The sequence below is a fragment of the Penicillium odoratum genome (genome assembly GCF_028828045.1).
Source record: "Penicillium odoratum strain IBT 22623 chromosome Unknown utg000006l_segment0_segment0, whole genome shotgun sequence".
In the NCBI taxonomy this organism is placed as follows: Eukaryota; Fungi; Ascomycota; class Eurotiomycetes; order Eurotiales; family Aspergillaceae; genus Penicillium; species Penicillium odoratum.
Window position 1 is genome coordinate 2,528,907 of NW_026643148.1, and position 19,561 is coordinate 2,548,467.

General features: G+C 49.0%; 7 protein-coding genes across 7 annotated transcripts; 3 read left to right on the forward strand and 4 right to left on the reverse strand.

The window, feature by feature from the left end:
- Window positions 1-479: 479 nt before the first annotated feature.
- N7520_009396 (replication termination factor 2) lies at window positions 480-1,559 on the reverse strand (the record flags this gene model as incomplete). The annotated part of the gene is made up of 3 exons (XM_057143330.1): window positions 480-926; window positions 986-1,472; window positions 1,540-1,559. The coding sequence occupies 3 exons, from the start codon at window positions 1,557-1,559 to the stop codon at window positions 480-482; spliced, it is 954 nt and encodes a 317-aa protein (XP_056992618.1).
- Window positions 1,560-1,739: 180 nt separating this feature from the next.
- On the forward strand, window positions 1,740-3,604 carry N7520_009397 (uncharacterized protein; the record flags this gene model as incomplete). Its single annotated transcript, XM_057143331.1, has 3 exons — window positions 1,740-1,839; window positions 1,968-2,912; window positions 2,964-3,604. The coding sequence occupies 3 exons, from the start codon at window positions 1,740-1,742 to the stop codon at window positions 3,602-3,604; spliced, it is 1,686 nt and encodes a 561-aa protein (XP_056992619.1).
- A 5,172-nt stretch (window positions 3,605-8,776) lies between these two features.
- Window positions 8,777-10,877, forward strand: N7520_009398 (putative topoisomerase family protein TRF4; the record flags this gene model as incomplete). The annotated part of the gene is made up of 3 exons (XM_057143332.1): window positions 8,777-9,663; window positions 9,746-10,466; window positions 10,524-10,877. The coding sequence occupies 3 exons, from the start codon at window positions 8,777-8,779 to the stop codon at window positions 10,875-10,877; spliced, it is 1,962 nt and encodes a 653-aa protein (XP_056992620.1).
- An 843-nt stretch (window positions 10,878-11,720) lies between these two features.
- On the reverse strand, window positions 11,721-13,145 carry N7520_009399 (D-arabinose 1-dehydrogenase (NAD(P)(+)) ARA2; the record flags this gene model as incomplete). The annotated part of the gene is made up of 1 exon (XM_057143333.1): window positions 11,721-13,145. The coding sequence occupies one exon, from the start codon at window positions 13,143-13,145 to the stop codon at window positions 11,721-11,723; it is 1,425 nt and encodes a 474-aa protein (XP_056992621.1).
- Window positions 13,146-13,973: 828 nt separating this feature from the next.
- Window positions 13,974-14,455, reverse strand: N7520_009400 (import motor complex subunit PAM16; the record flags this gene model as incomplete). Its single annotated transcript, XM_057143334.1, has 2 exons — window positions 13,974-14,369; window positions 14,453-14,455. 2 exons carry the CDS (start codon window positions 14,453-14,455, stop codon window positions 13,974-13,976), a joined length of 399 nt encoding a protein of 132 aa, XP_056992622.1.
- A 408-nt stretch (window positions 14,456-14,863) lies between these two features.
- On the forward strand, window positions 14,864-16,754 carry N7520_009401 (PEX28-32 family peroxisomal membrane protein; the record flags this gene model as incomplete). The annotated part of the gene is made up of 3 exons (XM_057143335.1): window positions 14,864-14,876; window positions 14,950-16,142; window positions 16,194-16,754. The coding sequence occupies 3 exons, from the start codon at window positions 14,864-14,866 to the stop codon at window positions 16,752-16,754; spliced, it is 1,767 nt and encodes a 588-aa protein (XP_056992623.1).
- A 393-nt stretch (window positions 16,755-17,147) lies between these two features.
- N7520_009402 (Zn(II)2Cys6 transcription factor) lies at window positions 17,148-19,088 on the reverse strand (the record flags this gene model as incomplete). Its single annotated transcript, XM_057143336.1, has 4 exons — window positions 17,148-17,718; window positions 17,792-18,001; window positions 18,050-18,859; window positions 18,913-19,088. 4 exons carry the CDS (start codon window positions 19,086-19,088, stop codon window positions 17,148-17,150), a joined length of 1,767 nt encoding a protein of 588 aa, XP_056992624.1.
- Window positions 19,089-19,561: the final 473 nt, after the last annotated feature.

The following is a 19,561-nucleotide window of genomic DNA, read 5'->3' on the forward strand; positions in this document are numbered from 1 at the left end:
TTGTAAAGATCTGTGTACCATAGTGTACGAGATGTAGAAGCAACAGCTTCTTTGAGAACCCCTGTTTTGATATCAGGATATATTTGTGTATACTAGAAATATTTTTTTTGCTCAATTGCATTTCGATTCATTCCAAAGCTGTTCAATGTCTGATAATTAAGGCTATGTGTCTTGAAAATTAGGTAGATACCGATCATCCGTATGCTGACGATCATCTCATAACCCTAGTACACAAATCAGCAGAGCCACGCGGGTACTTTCAATGTTGTACAGTGTCCCTCATGCCCAGGTGATTTGGAAGTATTTTACATAGTGCTAAATGTCCTATGGAAAGTGAGGTCAAGATAGATAGAAATACACATTCTGTGTGTAAGTCGGGTTCATTTGGAATGTTCAATTCCATAATCCAATACGCAGAAACAGATTTCCCTGAACTCCAGGCAAAACCCCCATTTGTAACCATGCAAAGAAAAAGAAAGCTACCTCCGCGCAGCAGCAGGAATAGTAAAGCCTCTTGTCATAAAATCACCACCCTTCTTGCTATCCTTCTTGGTGAAGAGACTCTCAAGATTTTCATTGAGACCCGCTCTCTTCTGTCGTTTATTCTTCTCGTCCTGTTCATCCTTAACACGTGCAGCGATCTTCGCAGCGGAGGCATTTTTAATGTTGCTACTAGGCGTGGGAGTGGAGCTGTCACTCCGGTTAATAGCTCCAGTCGCTGATTTAGAAACATCAGTGGTGCTGGGAGCGTCCTCCGAGTTGTCCACGGCGTGCTTCTTGCGCTTCTTCGAGCCGGGGGCTTTCTTGAGCGAGTGGGTGAGGCCCTGCTCGGCGAGCTTTTGGCCACGCGCAATGAGACGTTGTTTATCTTCTTCCTTGGTCGGTAAAATGGGGATAATGTTGTCTTCGGTATAGGCCACACCGCACTGAAGTAGAAATGTCAGAATCCACAATCCTGTGAAATACTGGGTCCTGGTCTACTTACCGTTATACACTTATCATCCTTCACTTCACGGATTGCTTCCTCGGCAAAGACATGTCCACACGGCACAATGTAGACAGACTTCACGCCAGCACCGAGTGGCTTCGTGGTTACAGGGCAAATCCAGCCTTCGCGGCGCTCGTGGCGGTGCGCATTGATCTTACCGGAGGGGTGTTCGGTGTGCTCAGTGTCAACTTCGAAGTGCAGCTGAACGACATCCCGTAGCCCCTTTACTCGCCCGCATAGAATCTCCTCGCAGTCAGACTTGGAACTAATGCCCTCGGTGTCATCGCCGATCAGATATTGAAGAACAGCATCCTTGTTGTAAAGATTCCCAACAGAGTCTGAGACAATCGGTCGGGCGAGAACTCGATGTGACAGAGGGCAGGTTGTCCATGCGTGTTCTTGTTGCTCGCGCTGGGTCTCTTTCAGTTGCGCTGTAGTCGGGGCGCGGGCTGCTTCGCGGACGAGTTCGCGGCGGGTGGGAATACTGTGAGAGGAGTTAGCTTGAATTCAAGAAAGTTGCATAACTGGCACACTATTAAATGTTGACTCACCTTCCACCGTCATTACCCATGTTGAGGAAGCTGTAGAATGAATGCGCAGACAACAATTCGAGGTCATGAAACTAATCGATTGCCACTACGATAAAGGCGCAGAGATAGCGTGCTTAGTAATCACTGATTAGATTGGCCGGGGATCTCAACAGCTGGCCGCAAGCTCTCTCCGCACTTCTCCCTAGCTCAATGCCTTAAACATGAGACTACCTCAGTCGCTCTTCCTGCTGGCTGTGGCCGGGTCATCTGCCCGAGCTAGCAGTGACAAGGCTGCCCGCCCCCGTGGTGTTGCCCCGGAATGTGAGTGTTTAGATCATATATCCCCACCCCCGGACGAGGTGTCCACACCTGGCGGGCCATCAATGAGAGCTTAATTGTAGTTTTTAGTCATGATCCGCGCCATATATGCTAACTATTGTCTTTCGCAGTTGCCAAATTCTACCAGGACACGACAACATTCACCTGTATCTCCAATCCCGCCGTCCAGATCCCATTCTCAGCCGTCAACGATGACTTCTGTGATTGTCCCGACGGCAGTGACGAGCCTGGTACCGCTGCCTGCTCGCACCTCTCGCGCAATTCACCACTGACGGTGGCCGATCGTCCTGGACACAGTGACCTGGAGCTGACACTCGCGCTTCCTGGATTCTACTGCAAGAACAAGGGTCACCGGCCGTCATACGTGCCTTTCCAGCGTGTCAACGATGGAATCTGTGATTACGAGCTATGCTGTGATGGAAGTGACGAGTGGGCGCATCCCGGAGGCACCAAGTGCGAAAACCGATGCAAGGAAATTGGCAAGAAATGGCGCAAAGAGGAGGAGACCAAGCAGAAGTCTATGATTGCAGCTTTGAAAAAGAAGAAGCAGCTTCTTGTGGAAGCCAATAGACAGCAGCTAGACATTGAGAATAATGTTGCCCGGCTGGAGGCTGAGATCCAGGGCGCGGAGATTAAGATCCAGGGCCTTGAGGCCGATTTGAAGGTCGTTGAAGAACAGGAGCGCAAAGTTGTTCGGACCAAGGGCAAGGGCAAGGTCAATGCTCTTGCCGGTGTTGCAAAGGCTCGCGTGCAGGAACTCCGTGAGAGTATTCTGGAACTCCGTCAGCAGAGAGATGAAGCCCGCGAGCGCATGAAGGAGCTCGAGGAGATCTTGTCCAAGTTCAAGATTGAATACAACCCCAACTTCAACGATGAGGGTGTTAAGCGCGCTGTTCGCAGCTGGGAAGACTATGCCGCTCGGGACCTTGGGGATGTTATCAATGATGCCCAGGAGCGTGACTTGGATGAGATAGTCAAGGCCGATGACAAGGACTCTGGTGTCGACTGGGAGCACTGGGAGAACGAAGAAGACGGCTGTGCCGATTCTGACCTAGGTATATTAACTTCAAATTTATCATCTAAGATTTAACTAACATTCCTTGCAGTCTACAAGCTCGCAGCCTACCTACCGCCGTCTCTGGTCAACTTCATTGAGGACAAGGTTCTTTCTGCGAAGGCCTTCCTGGAAGAGAATGGAATCCTGGCCAAGCCTAACAGCGAATCCACCACCGAATCTAAAGCTGTTACTGAGGCTCGCGATGCTCTTAAGTCTGCCCAAGATTCTCTAAACAACCTCAAGAACAAAATCCGTGACCAAAGGGCCGATCTTGAAAAGGACTACGGCACCGCAGGCATCTTCCGTGCTCTAAAGGGTCAATGCATTGAAAAGGATGCCGGTGAATACAAATACGAGCACTGCTTCTTGGACTCAACCAAGCAGATTGCGAAGAAGGGTGGCTCGGTCACTTCCATGGGCAAGTTCACTCGGATCGGATATACCACCGTTGAGGAGCTCAACGAAGCCGGGGATGTCATTACGGTGGAGAAGGTTGCGTTGGAATATGAGCGTGGTCAGTCCTGCTGGAACGGTCCCAACCGGTCGACCAAGGTCGTCTTGGAATGTGGTGAGCAAAATGAAATCATTAAGACGGCCGAGGACGAGAAATGTGTTTACTCCATGCTTGTTACCACTCCGGCTGTCTGTCTTGGAGGCGAGGATGAGCCTCGCTCCAAGGATGAGCTGTAAAGCTGAAGACTATCGGATCAGTTGCATAAGTGATTTTTTTGTTTTATCTATATAGTTTCTAGACTCAAGATCTCCAATCTGCAGCTAGAGATGATTGTCCAAGTAAATTCCAGCGAGTTGTCATCCAAATCTGCATCTAAATCATGGTTTTCCTACGCCATATAAATGACATATGTACTAGTAAGATATACATACACACAAGACATCCAATCTATGTATTACCCAAGGCTTAGTTGTTATTGTAGCACATGATGGTTTCAATAGTTTATGATTGTACGGCCAGAGCCCTTTAAATGCAGACATACACGAGGTCTTCAGACCTAATAGAAACTCAACCCCATCCACAGGACCCCAATATCCAGGACGCAGTAATAGATCGACATAATCATGACAATGTAGCACATCCCCAACACATCGTGTCAGGTCACCGAAGTCCACTAGTTTGAAAGTAACGGGATTCCAGGCCTGGTATGGGTTGTCGAGTTGGAGGAGGACGGCGGAGGAGAGGGCGTATGAGCTGGCTTAGTGCTGGTAGAAATGATCAGGACCACATGAAACAAGGGTAAAAGAAGAAAAGTAAAAATAGGTAAGAGCTTACAGTGCAGCTAGAGCAAGAACAAGTCTTGCAGTCGCCGGAGCAGCAGTTGCAGGTGCAGGGAGACATGTTGATGTATATATTGAGGATGAAACCACAAAAAGATATATAAAAGATTTGATTAGTGATGATAACTTGAGAGAACTTGAACAAAAGTCAGGAGATAGGATATGAGGCCAGCTTTATACTTCCAACCCCATCTACATGTACAAGTACATGCCAAATTCATTTGTCAACCTGATTATTTCTTTTCTTTTCCCCTTTGTTTCATCCTATCGGAGCATCCACATCCATCCAGACCAAGTCAAGGCAAACCCCATTTCGCATCGTGTGGTCGAGTTAAATGAATCCATGACACCAGTCAGGCCATACAGTGGGCAACACCCCTCCATCTCCACTTTCCGCTTACAGTATCCAGCAACTCGGACTCATATTCACACTCACGCGCTACCCGCCTACGACAGACAGGGCAACTCTAACGCTCTCACCAATGAAACCACACAGTTTCAGCCCGAGTCACCAATGACTACTGCCTCGCTGGCGGATCCAGGTGGGGAAACTGGTTTGTTCCGATCTATTTTCTTTTTGTGGAGTCTTGCAGGATGCATCGGTGTTGCCTTCAGACGATCAGGCTGCTGGCGATTCTGGGATCGGTTAGGCTCATGCGGATGACGATGGGCTTGAGCGGAGCCTTGTTTTCCTTTTAGATGTGGTGATGATCCTGCTTACGGAGTGCACGTGTTGTACATGTATACTTAGATGTTGGGTGGTTAGAATGTGGTTTGTCTCGTTTTCTTGGATTGTTTATGGAATTTTAGACCCGCTTCTATGCGCTGCTTCCATATGATGGCTTGATGTCGGGCAGGTATTCTTAATTTGCTGGAATTATATATCGCATATTTGCTATTTTACGATAGTGGAGCTATACTTGGCGTTGTAGTCACTACGTACTACGTACTCCGTATAGATACTAGTACGTGCTATGGATATGGGATAGTGGGATGTACGATGCAGCATACAGGATTCAAAGATACGGTATACGCAGTACAGATGTAGATTGGACCCCTCATGCCATAATAGTGACGGCCACGTTTCGAGTTCTGTAGATATCCACTACTCGGGACGGACCTGTTATTGCTTCCTGGATGCAGGATACTACAGTATAACGTGTTACACCCAGAGTGGGTAGAAGACTTAGTGTTTTACGAAATTGATTATTTTTTGGCGCCAGGAGCGGTGCAGGACCGCATTTCCTGGAATGGCAGCCTATGAGGAGGCTGGTATCTGCGCATATTGAGTACCTTGGAGGAGGGGCACCCCAAAGCCCCATTGGTGAACTCGAATCGTTTCCTTATTTGAAGTGCACAGCATACGCCCTCTTTCCTTTTATTAGAATTGCGAGGCCCTAAGGTCGTTGCTTTGTCTATATGATTTCTACAGCCCCTATGGACAGTGGAAGGGGACATAGCGAAGGGTGCAGATGGAGTAGCGAAAGAAACATCTCGGGCATGGGCGTAAGGGATCAGCAGTTGGGTACAAAACCAAGAACGAACGGAGAAATGGAAACGGAACTAAACCGGTGGAGAGTCCTCCGTTGGAAATGGTATTGTGGATTTGATAACAGGAAGCTATATAGCTACTTTGCCGTACATCGGCTATACCGTTCACCGGCTACTACAACTTCTCCTTTCCACAATTATATGATCTCGTCACAATGGGCATTTCCGGCCGACATCGCCCCGATACTTACTTGCTGTAATTTTACACAGTCGCCGAGAAAAAAGTGGATTGTCTCCTGCATGCAACTGAAAGCTACGGAGCATATCATACCCTGTTTGTGTCACGGACCCTCCCAAAATGCATGATGTGGGGATATGATTGGCTGGGAGAATATACTTCCAGCAGTCAAACTTTCGAAAGACTAACCGAGATCCCGCAATTGTCTCAATCTCAGTGCGTTGGGTACATACCTGAGTACAGGCTGAGTAGGGACTAAGGTTTGCCGTGGATGAGAAGGATGGCCGGCCAACATCGAGCCGCGAAAAGCCGAAGGAAATCCGGTGGCAGTGGAGATCTTACTGTATGAGAGCACAGTGAAGAGCCCGAGAAGAGTGGTCCGTGGTGCCTATGAGGGCTGGGGCCCATTGAGATATGTGGCCAATGCACACTGGTGCACCGAATCTCTAGCAAAGCAGCTGGTTCCCAAGTGCCATTTCAAGGGAGACTAGCATATTTCAACGGATTATGGCTGTGATGTGGTGACTCTGCTTTTGATAGATCCTTCGTTGCAGTGAAATTAAGCCTGATGCGTCCATGGAGCCTAAAAGATCCAAATATTGGATCTGATGCCCACAAGGTACTTGGTGAATAGGAATAAAAGTAGTTCAGGAACTGCCCATGGTCAAAATTGACTAAGAATGATCGACTAAAATGATTTTTGGTTGTTTTGGGGAGATGAACATCAAGGCTTCCGCATTTGCCCTCGTGCATCCATCTCTGATCTAGTGAGCGCTAGATCTTCTCCGTAACATTTCACCCGCGTATCCCTGTCGCATATCTCGAAAATGAAGACAAAGACGAAGAGGAAGTAGAGAAACTCGATACCCCGGTACCACGTGTGGTTTATTTCTGAGAGGGTGGTTAGCAGTTGCGGCAATAGCATATTGTGATATTACTCACAGGGCACTGGCACGCGCCGGAAGGGCACTGGCAAGAAGCGCCGCAGCTGCAAGTGTGATCGGGACCTGTGCTTGTGGTTAGAATCCGCGGAATTACGTGGTTATCTCCCCCGCTATGACCCCGCTCGAGATCTCCTACAAGAGGAGACTCTACGAGTCTGTTCATTCTCTTCTGCTCATTCTCTGAATTTTGGGAACATGAGAAGAACTCACCCATTTTGAATGAAGTAACGCGAAAGTTGCGAAGAAAGTTTTGTGAGATCTTGGAGATGGTGGGATGGTATGGGTGTGGTGGGGGGAGGAAGTGGAACTGAGCGACTTTATAAACACGGGCCCCGTGACTTCCCGGTGACTCTACCATCGTTGACTTCTCATCTGAATCAGTTCCAATGGAGTGCGAGCGCATTTATGCAGCCTTGACCCCGCTTGAGCACATATCTGACGCAGCTCGTCTGTGCGACAGGCGTTTTTACCTGACTGAACTGACTACGTGGTTAAAGTATGTGACAGTTTGAGAACCGGCTTTTTGGTATCATTGGATTGATTTAGTTGATCATTTCAAACGTTGCAAAAGATAAGAAAAAGACAATCTCATTTACACAGCATGGCGGCCTCGGTTACTTGCCTGTGCGGAGGTGTAACATCCTCGGTGCATTTGGACCCTTTGACCGACCACGCCCAGCTGCAGTTGTGCCATTGTAACAGCTGTCGCTCGACTACTGGGTTGCCCTGTACGTCCTATTATCTCTTGCGACATAGGCCACCCCTGGATCAAGTCCAGGAGTACCGGGAACTTACCCATTTGAGCCGCTTCTTTTGTCCAAACTGCGGCTGTCATGTCTTCGCGCGGTCAGGAGAGAGATACCTGGTTGCTTCTGGAACGCTTATAGCTGACGACACACCACCCGTAGAGTCGATCCAGCATTGGAAGGTGAATGACTGTCACGACAGGGGGTTGAGCAACTTTCTGCCTGGGCCCGCAACGAACATTGATTGCAGGCTGAAAGCTATTGCCCGAGAAGATAACTATGTACTTGAGACACCATCAGAAACGATAAATGCTCCATCCAGTCAGGATGAACTGCATGCTCGATGTCATTGCGGCGGCATCGAGTATAATCTGACTCGCCCTGATGCCTCCTCCTTCCAGGCATCCTCCCCATGGCCTGACCTTTTGGTTCCGTACCACTCCAAGTCTGCAGAGAACCTGGACCATGCCAAATGGTGGCTTCGAGCTGGAAATACCAAGTATCTAACTGGAACTTGTGTTTGTCCCTCTTGTCGACTAGGTAGTGGTTTTCCCATCCAGGCTTGGGCGTTTGTACCGAGATCCAACATATTTCATTGTGGCCGTCCATTGGACTTTGGCTGGGGAAAGATGCAGCAGTATATCAGCTCTCCGGGGGTATATCGGGAATTCTGCGGTCGGTGCGGGGCGACTGCCTTCTGGCATAATGACGAGCGGCCGACATTGATTGATGTCAGCGTAGGATTACTTCAAGGCGTTGGTAGCAGAGCACTGGGGTGGCTGGAATGGGTGCATGATCGTGTCAGTTTCTCAGAAATGGCCATCCAAAAAGATTTGGTATGTTTATTAGAATCGGGTTTACAAGAACAACATACTAGCATGAATTGACCGCCTACTGTAAATGGATATTACTGCCAGTTTAGCCTTTTTTTCCTTATCACACCTTCCTTCCTGTTCTGCAATTGTGCGACCCGCGACCCTCCACTTGTTGTTCTTTGCGTTTTGTTTCAGACCTGGACGCGTCAAAAAGTTCAATTGATACATCCCGATCTTTACGTTTCTCTCAAGTCTCACCATCTTAAATTTCAGTCGCGCCACCTTACCACTGCGTCGCAAAGTCATTTTGAAGGTAACCGAGGGCGCTCTCAACTATGGGTCCTCCCGCATACCAATTCAGAGGGAATGATGGTCCCTCAAATAACAACTCAAGCGATCGGAACGACCGAAACGACCGTAACGATCGAGGCGGTCGTAGTAGAGGACGACCTAGAGGTCGCGGACGTGGCGGACGCGGTGGAAATGCCGGCCGCGGTGGTTTTGAGTTCAGCTTTCGATTCCCACCTACTGCCGAACGCCCACTATTGAGTACCGAGCGAGAGAAAACTCCAGAGTTGTTGCTGGCTGAAGACGCCAGTGAGAAACCTGCGCTCAAATTCGCCTCTCTTGACGCGCTCAGTGACAGCGAGGAAGCTGAGATGGACTTCTCGGACTCAGATGAAGAGGCTCGCCCCCGCAAAAAACGCGCGCTTGGCGCCGATGGCAATGACTCTCCAGTCGAACTACCCCCTACACCGCCACCGAAGTGGTCCAACCCTGACCCTTACACAGCGCTCCCGCCTCCAGATGAGAGCCAACACAAACGGGTCGACATGGTCAAGTTGATTCGCAAAGCAAGGCTGGCGAATGCTACCCAGGCGAAGCAGAACGACGCGGTTGTGGACAACCAGGACTTCATATCTCTCGGGATGCCGGATGCAGCCAGTGGTCAGAAGTCGAATGAACCGAACAAGCCAGAAAACGAAGTCCCAGAAAACAGCGCTCCCGAAAATGCCCCCAAAGGCCCCAAGGGTATGGAGGCCAAGGGCATTGAGATCAAAGGAACCGCGTTGAAACGCGCGCGTAGTGGTCAGATCAAGGGCAAGCCTGTGCCAAAACACAATTCGGATTGTTCCATTATCAGTGAATGGCGGGCATTGCCTAATCAAAACTCCACGCCTTGGCTTTCAACAAATACGCCACACTTGAACCCAGCAGCAAGGTACATCATTCCCTCGCCCATCCCTCCTCTCGCACTACTTATTTCCCCTTTTGCAGTGACTTTGACTAACGTGTTATATTAGATTGCACAACGAGATTATCGCGTTTTACAACTGGGTCAGGCCGCATTACTACGAACAGATCGTCCGAGAAGATCTCGTATTACGCTTGAAAACCGCATTGCGGAATCGCCCTGCCCGTTACCATTATGGTCGTAAGGCTGACCACAGTAGTGATACACTGGAAGCATATGGCTCATTTGCATCGGGATTATATCTTCCCATAGCTGACATTGATCTGGTGCTCTTTTCCGGAAAAACCAAGGGCTATCCTCCCAACCCACGTAGTACACTTTTTGGCTGCGCTGACCATTTGGAGAAAACGGACGATACGGGTTTTGCTGCCCATAAGTCTGTCTTGCGAATTGCTGGTGCTCGGGTTCCCATTCTCAAATTGATTGATAACTTGACTGGACTCCCTGTGGACATATCATTTGACAATGACACTGGCACTCCTGCCAACGTCACATTCCGAGCTTGGAAAGAGGAGTTCCCAACAATGCCGGCCATTGTATCCGTGATCAAACAATTCTTACTCCTCCGAGGGTTGAACGAAGTATCCACTGGTGGCCTAGGGGGATTTTCAATCACATGCCTTGTGGTTAGTCTTCTACAACACATGCCGAAGAATGAACAGCAAAATGTTGGCTACGTTCTGCTAAATTTCTTCGACTTCTATGGGAACCAATTTGAGTATTGGACATATGGCATTCGAATGAATCCGGCGGGGTACTTTAATAAGCTTGTCAGTTGATAATTTTTCTCTTCTTTTGTGATATTTGGCTAACCGTAATCTACGCAGGATAAATATGCTGATGTCCCCTCTTTCACCAACAGGGACCGCCTGATGATTGAAGATCCTAACACGAAAAGGCATGATATCTCTGGTGGAACCCATGAAATATCACTTATCTTCCGTGCTTTCTCGCAAGCCCATCGCGCATTGAAAACTCGCATGGACACATGTGCAACTCGTCCCAATGCCAGCTTGCTGGATGTTATCATTGCGGCAAACTATGATGAGTACAGTGAGCAGCGAGACGTGTTGCGTGACGTCTATGACCATGCACCCCAATTTGCCCACATACGAAATGCTCCCCCACCTCCCCCGCCGGTTCGAGAAAGTCCTCCCCCCCCGCCACCGGATAACCCATAAGCTGGAGTGTGAATAGAAACTTGAGGCTTTTGATAATCCTCATGACTTGAATGAGTTCCTTTGATATCCCGATCCGTTTGTTTCGATATTTCGAGATGATACCCAATATTTGTTTTACAGGGAGTGAATCAACCTGGAGCGGTGTTGATGGTGGGTGCCCGATGCCCTTAGTTTTGATTTTATCCTTCCAATCCAGGTTAAAAATGATGAAATTTGTACCAACCCATGTCTTCGCCTTGCTAACCGTGTCAAGGAGCGGAATTTACTTTAGGTGTGCGTCCTTCCCGCGGTCTCGATTCGGTCTTCTCGGTGCTTCATTCGCACTCGAACCTGAATTATGCGAGTTCGAACTCGGCTCCGGCTTACCTTATCGACCGCGGTAGGACCGTGATGTCCGTTTTGTATAAAGGTAAACATGTATTAGTGATTGAATTGAACGACTCAAACTCCGAGTAATTGCATTGGTATGAAAAGGTGGGCATTCTACTGCTTCTTCTCGGGGTTTCTTACTTCCCCTTCCCATCCTCCTTTCTCATCAAGAAAGCACTACATGTGAGTTCTTGGAGAGGACCAGAGGAGCTGGACAACCTTGGAGGAGTTTAATTGCATCAAAACAGGAATATCCAAAAGAATACAATCTCTCTTAGTTTCTGAATCCACTCACACCATTCCGTTTCTGGCACTTTGTGGCTTCGCGTCTCTTTCCCCTGTAACCATGATCAATTCAGTCGAAAACCAAGTGGCAATTTGGGCCGTACGCTTATTAATTGCCTTCATTGTCATGAATAGAAAATATTCATACGTAGCAGGCTATAATTGCTATGGATGATAGGCTGCTGGCATTCAAGCAAGCTGTTTCTCTGCATCCAACGGTGGTGTAGGCATAGCTTCTCTTTCAAGCAAGCTAGATTCAATACCAGAGACATCCTTGCCCTGTGCCTCGCCCGCAACAATCTTTTGCAGAGTAGCGATATGCTCATCAGGAAGATAATTCTGAAAGTCTGGACTAGGACTGTCCCACACGTAATCCACCCACTGGGGGCCCAGAATGTCCCTGATCTCCTTAGCCAATTGCAGAATATGAGCCTCGCGCCCGCGAGACCAAGCTCGATCGGTGATGAGACCCTCCGAGGGCGTGAGGATGTTAGACGCATGTTCTGCGGATGAAGGCACTGCACCGGTGACAGCCCCAGTCTGACCAGGGGTACAAGAACCGGCAGATTGAGTTCTGCTCTCAATATCCTCGTCGTCCTCATTCCAGTTCTCCAATCCATCCACAATACTATGCCACACGCGCAATGTCTCTTCCAACTCATCGAGATTGCTAACTCCCATCACGCTAACACCAAGTCGCTTTGCAGTCCCGAAATGAGTAGCAGACAAGAAGCCTGGATCGGAATCCATTGGCTTCGCCAACGGTGCTCCAAGACCTCCCGCCTTGGCTCCAGCCCTTAGCCACGACTCAAGCGCAAATCGAATTGCCACAACCTCTAACTTTTCTCCGTGCCGTGTAGCACATTCCGCCGCATCGTGGATAGCACTACGTAGTGCATTCGGGGCAGGATGGAAGTCGCCCATCGATCCGATCGGCACACCATCTCGACGCAGAAGTCCCATACCAAGCGGCGAAGCATTCGGTACGACATCCACACCCGCAGCAAGAAGTCGAGGCAGCGCAAGAGATCGCAGCCGAGTGTTCTGGAGCGTGTAGTTCGCATACGACATCACGATATCGATCGGTTCACCCGTTTCCCGAAGGATAAGCTCGGCAAGATCACTGAGGACGTCGACGGGGTACCCTGAGATACCGACGTAGTGGATTAAACCCTCTTCGTCGCGGAGGCGGCGCAGTTCCCGGACGGCAATTAAGACTTCAGCGGGGGAGACGAATTCCACATCGTGGCAGTACACCACGTCTAGGTAGGAAGTGTGGAGACGTTGCAGACTGCGGCGAACACTGTGTCTGATCCATGGTGGGGAATAGTCGAATGTGGAGGAGGCGATACGGCCAACTTTTGTGAGGATGTGGTAGGAGTCGCGCGGAAAGTGGGATTGCACGAAGTCGGTTGCGAGTGCGCGGCCGAGGAGTTCTTCGGCGGGACCGTAGTAAGGGGATGTATCGAAGGCGCGGATCCCGCGCTTGAGTGCGCGCTGGACGAGCTCTGTTGTAGGAAGGGCGTAGGGGTCTGCGTTGTATTGCGAATTGAAGGTTGCGGTGCCCATTATCAGCGGGGGTAGAGCCGCCGACAGTGGGGTAGAAGGCCGCATGGTTTTCGAAAAACGTGAGACGATTTCGGATTTCGATTGACTTCGAGGTGCTTCTTTAAAGGTAATGTTATTTTAAGAGAGTATTCTCTCGGAAATCAGTTGATTGAGGGAGAGTGGGACCCTGTTTTTCTGTGATCCGTAAGAGATCGATCGCTCCGGGCGCCGCCCACATCGGGATGGCGCCATGGCGGGGGACAATTTAGTCGATATCTGCGGTAGTAAGGCCCGATTCCAATCTATACCGACCTATGCCGAATCAAAGGTTCATAGTTATACGCCAGTGTAACTCTGAGAGGTTGCACATAGTCAAATCCCGACATCTTGAATATTCTGCGAATGACAGACGGTGATAGTCGGCGGTGGCAAAAAAACAGTTAAAAAGGAACAAAAAAGGCAAGAGGATTGGCAATAGTGAATAATGATCAATTCGAAATGGGAAGAAAATTCCGCATGTGCAAGTATACAGTTATAGTACATGATGCTGTCCAAGTCAGAGTGGAGAGGTAGACAAGGTAAAAGGAGGGTAAATGGTATACACAGGACCCGAAGGTCAAGGTGGATTGAATCAGATGAACTTCCACAAGAAGCACAAGAATCGAATCCCACAAGTCTAATCAGGGAGAGGATAAAACAACCATCTCTCCCATAGTAACCCAAACGCCATGCTATGCCAAATTCAAAAGTCGAGCGGAAATCCGGAGGTCTTTTCGAGGGGCGAAAATGCGCAAGTAAATGCTCGGAAGTCGACACAAACGCGTAGAGGAAAGATGCGCATAGGTTTTGCGAGATCAGGACAATGATCCGGATCCCAATCTAGGCGCGTGAACTTCACCGGTCCTTGTAGACCTTGGGATTCCAGCCCTCGCGCAGTTCCTTCTCGTCGGCGGCCCGGCGTTCTGTCTCGCGAATTTCCATTTCTATCCGTTCACGCGCCCGCAGAATCTTACTCTGTAAGTAAAAGCTGCCACCCTTCTTGGGGTCGTTCAGATCGAAGAGCTTCTTGAATCGTTCCATAACATGCTCCGCGTTGTCACCGGCGACGGGGGGCTTGACGTTGAGAATCTTGCAGGCCTCATCGAGAGCCAAGGTGGAGGAAGTGACACCAGCAGCCTTCTTCGCGGCGGCGTGTTTACCGGAAGCCTGGGCTTGTTTGTAGGCTTCGGCGAAAGCGCGGCCGAAGACCCGCGCTCCGGTGACGACGACTTGGGTGACGATGCGGTGAGCCTAAGGAAATAAAAATTAGCATTTAATTCATATTGACAAGTAGAGGATAAGAAGACTTGAAGATGGGTTATGGGGGAACTTACCATGTCGAAGGCGTATACCAAATGCGGATCACGAGGAGGTGAAGAGAGGAAGAAAAGGGAAAATTTCGGATTCGTGTTTTAGCGTTCGGCACGGAGGGAATCTGGATCTATGGACCCCCAACAACAGGACTTATTATATAGAAAATAGTATATAAATTTATAGATAAATTCATTACTGAAATGTTAATCTGAACGAATAAATAAGTTCAATACTTAAAACAAAATTTCACTTTTCCCTTTGTCTTTCATTTGATCTGTTTATGCAAAACCCACAGTCACATGTTCCCCCGAACTCCCCGCAGATCAACTTTAGACCGAACCAACTTCCATTTTCAACAAACATTTATATAATGGATGCTTGCCTGCTGATCGCCGGCACATACACCTCCTCTATGAAGCCCTCGTAATTGGATGGCAGCTCTCGGTAAGTTTTATTCTGTCTAAACTGGTGAGCTGCAAGCTATATATGTCATCCTCTCATGCTCATGCGACTACAGAAGATCTTCCGTGGCTAGATTCCATGGCCTCCTCATCTACCGCCCAGGACCATGGCCATCCTGACTCGCAACCGCCCACAGTCGCCGCATTTGCTCCTTCTACCATCGCTGGCTCGGCCTTTACGTCGCGGCAGCGCTCCAGCATCATCGTGCATCGAAAATCACCACTTCTGGTGGCTACGCCACCTTCTATAACCCGGGCACTAGCCTACTCGCATCCCTTCCTCCTCCCTCTGAACAAGTTTGTGGGTCTTTTAACATGGACTACGGGAGATCCATGGCAGAGCTTCTTGCTCGTAGCCAGCTTCTGGGCGGTGGTACTGTACAGTGACGCCATCATTCTCTGGGCTGGCCCTCTACTGGTTGTTATTGGGTTGATCCTTGGCATGTATGGACGACGGTATTCACCTCTATCCTCAACGATCTCAACCGGCGAGAAGCACCAACGCACCCCATCAGCGGACAGCAACATCCGCCACCAGAAGAGCCTGGACGATATTGTCGAGACGTTGCGCACCCTCACCACGAGATGCAATATCCTACTGGAGCCACTGTTGGATTTGACCGATTTCCTGTCCACGCAGCGGACGCCAACTTCGGCGACAACCAGACCCGCGCTGACAGCTCTGTTTATTCGCATTCTTCTCGTCACACCTGTCTGGATCGTGTTGACACTTCCCCCGTTCTACCTGATTACCACTCGCCGTATCGCTATGACTGTCGGTACTGTGGTCCTTACCTATCACTCTCGACCTGCGCGGGTATCCCGCGTCATTCTATGGAGATCCCGTCTAGTACGCCGGCTTTGCGCTATGGTAACCGGACTATCGGTCACCGAGCCTCCAAGCAACTCACAAAAGGCCCAAGCCCAGGGCATGGGTTTGAACGTCTCAACCAAACGCCGTAGAGACTCCGGTGGGGTTCGATTTACCTTTGTTGTATTCGAGAACCAACGGCGTTGGCTCGGAATTGGTTGGACTTACTCGCTATTCCCATCGGAGCGTGACGCGTGGACTGATGAGCATTTAAATGTCGTTCCGCCGAAGGATTCATTTGAATTGCCCGATGTCCGAACAGGTGATGCTAAATGGCGATGGGTGGCAGGGTCTGAATGGCGCATTGAAGGTGCGGATACAACCAGCAATTCTGATCCCAAAGCCTCGAATGAAGGATGGATATACTATGATAATAAGGTATGTGTTTCTCATCTCCTACTTTAAAGATCTTTCTCTAATAAACCTTAGTGGAACGATGGACGCCGCGGTCAGGATGGCTGGGATCGATACACGCGCCGACGCAAATGGTTCCGTGACGCAGAGCTTGTTGACGTTGAGGACGATGGCCCAAATTCCTCAGAAGAAACCGTATCCAACCTCGCACAAGCACTTCAACAAGAAAAAACCGCCACAGAGAAAGGGGAGAGTGGAAAAGAAACTGATGCAGATGGCATTAGCCTCTCGGCCTCCACCCCACTGAAAAACCGACGCCGACGCTGGTTTGGCAAGGAGAAGGATACCGCCAGTAGCGACGGATCGCCTGATACTGGTCGTTCTACTGGGGCGAATGCTGATGGGTCGGCGAGCACACGGTCTACGTCGTCACGACCGATCAGTATCCAAGGCTCCCGCAAGTCCCATGGTCGGGGAAGCAGTGTGGCGACGAATGATAGCGCCAGTCTACGTGAGAAAGAGCTTTCCAATTCACAAGACCATCATGACCGGTGGGCAACACGGGCGGTAGACGGGACAGAAAGGGCAGAGCGTGAATTCGGACTAAGCGATGAGGTGAATATGGGGCTGAGCTGACCCAGTTTGGACTAATGATGTCTCTATAAACGATGGCGTTTCCTTTTTGCTCTCCGATTATTTTTCGAAGCGTGCTACTTTTAACCTCTTCTTTTGCTATGAAGATCGTTTGGATCGTCTAATTACCAAATACCCATCAATTTAATGATTAAAACTGGTGACTACATTGAATCGCGGTCTCCTGAGTACTTTGAATTGTAAGGAGAAGGAGAAGTTCCGGGTCATAACCGTAAGAAGAGGATATTCGTTTCAACTGTCGCCAAATGAAGTTGAGATTATCTATTGGAATTCTTGAATAACTCACTGAATGCTTGTTTAAAATCTGTGATTTGCAATGATATCTATTTTTGTGTCGCTGAAATATCTTACAAGAAGAAAATGTAATTACAGTCATTACGCAAGGATTAACTCCCACTTCAACTCCTCCAAGATATCCAACCAGTGTGCACTTTGCGCATTTACATTTGCACTGTGCTCGCCAAGGAAAATCTCATCAAAGGCATTAGCATCCTTCCTCGCCCATAAGATTCCAAGTACTTCCTCTGCACGTTTGACATTGCCAATCCCAAAATTATCCCGCAGCTTAGCAAGTGATTGGATAACAAGGCTTCGGTGGGCGAGGATATTACTTTCAGCCCCGGCAATAAAGAGCGGGAACGTGAGTGCCGAATACTCGCAATGGTCATCCAAGGGAAAGGTTTCAATGCGCGCAAGACAGCGGTGGACGGCGGTGGACTTCGGAGTGAAGATGAGAGATGCCCATTCAGTGTAGTATGGTGCTGTGGAAGTATTTGTGGTCTTTAATTTCAGACTCATGTGCTCGAGAATCGAGTGCAGATAGATGAACCCTGCATCGCGGAAACATTCGGCGACAAGCTGGAGGCGGGTGAGAGATTCCGGGTTAAGGCCTTGGGGGATGATATGCGGAATAGAAGTGTGGGACCATGTGAGGAGGGATTCGTTTCTAGAAAATGGTTAGGTTAGTAACTTTGAATTCTTTCCATACTGAATACCACTGGTGGGAAATTTCAACGCACATAGAAGCTATTGCCCGACGTAGCGATACTATATCGCCCTTTAGCGATGGAAGCTCTGCGATTCGTGCACATAGCTTCAGGATCTCCTCCGTGTACCCGATGTAGATATCCAGTCTGGGTGCACCGAGATCTATATCTGCGGGACACGGGTCAGCAGCAGTGATTCGCTTGCGGTTGCTGATCCGGGCCATATTATACGCATATAGATATCTAAATCTTGTTAGTCTCTGATACTAAGTAATAATTTGACCAACATACAGTCCCCTTAAGAAATGTGCTGCATCTGGATCCATCGACTGTAAGCCTCCACGGGTGGCAATCAGGCGTTGTAGTGCGTTGAGATGCACAACCCATTGCTTGACGCTGCCTCGAACAATTTCATATTTGCACATTAGGCCTACTGCTAGCATAGCATCATCCGAGAATGCCTCTGGTGAAGATTCAACAAGCACTGATCGAAGCCCGTTAAGCGTTCTGCCGTAGAAGGTTGCTGAGGCGGTTCGCGCACTAAAGCCCTGAGTACGGTTTGCTAGGTGAAGCGCGGAGAGTGCGCATATGGCTCTCATAAGTAGTGGGGATGACATCGCTCGAGGTATAAGCAACGAGCGAAGTGGATTCTCATCGCTTTCGAGATTGGCGAGAAGGCGGGAGCCTTGTTGGACGTGATATTGGAGATAGTGTGATTCGTGGTCTGATAAGTGACTGATATAATTCCGGGGCCGCGGAACAACTGCTAGCGATCCTTGGAGGATCAAAGCGTCTTCAATATTCTGGTCATGTTGATTCTGATCTTGATTTGAATCACTCTCACTCAACCAATACCGTGGAGACGAGGGAATAGATCCGTTCGGAGATGTTGAGACAGATGACTGCGCGTCTAGCCATACGTCGGATTGTGGAGAGATTGATGGGGACGGGAGAAGCGCCAATGTTGCTTCATCTTTTGGTCTCGATTTTGAAGTATTAGCATCGGTTGCCTTGAAAACCGGCGCAGACGGGCCTAAAGGCTCCGCCCAGAGAGAGCCATAGCCCTCACAAATACAGCCTCGTTTGATGCAATTGTTGCAGCTAGGTGATTTGTCAATATTGTTGATTAGGAAAATAGTTGAAGAGAGATATACCTAGGTTTAGCCTTATCACAGCCTTTGCGACGTTTTTTACAGGTTAGGCAACCTGAGCGTGTCCATGCAGTGCCAGTTTGTCGCGTTCGGACTTTCTTTTGAGCTGGTGCACCGGAGATAGCCGATGATGACTGAGCCCAGCCCGTATCAATGACTTTAGTCACAAAGGCTGTCATGATTAAAGATATTTAACAATCACACTTTCCCCGCGAAATTGATAGGAAATCTAGAGGGGCCACGCTAAACCCAATCGGGGAAATCTAACGCGACACGTGACTCTTATCGAGGATCGAACAGATTATAGATTTTGACAGTAGAAACAGCCTGGACTTTGAAATGAATATTTATGTTTCCAACAAGGATTGATACATTCAGGACCTAATATATAGACCCACTATACATGTGGCATTAACTCATAATCCACCGAATGACATGGACCCTTATAAATCTGTCATACAACGTTTCCCGATAGTTTCCATCGCTCCACAATCATCGTCCATACCCTTACCTGATCAGGAAGGTCCAACCACCACTTGCAGTTGGACTGATAAGATCCACCGCATTTTAAAATCGCCGCATTCTTCCCCTCTTCATTACCCCATACCCATTGAAATTTGCCCTCGTTTCACTTGTCTTTGTCTTTCACTAC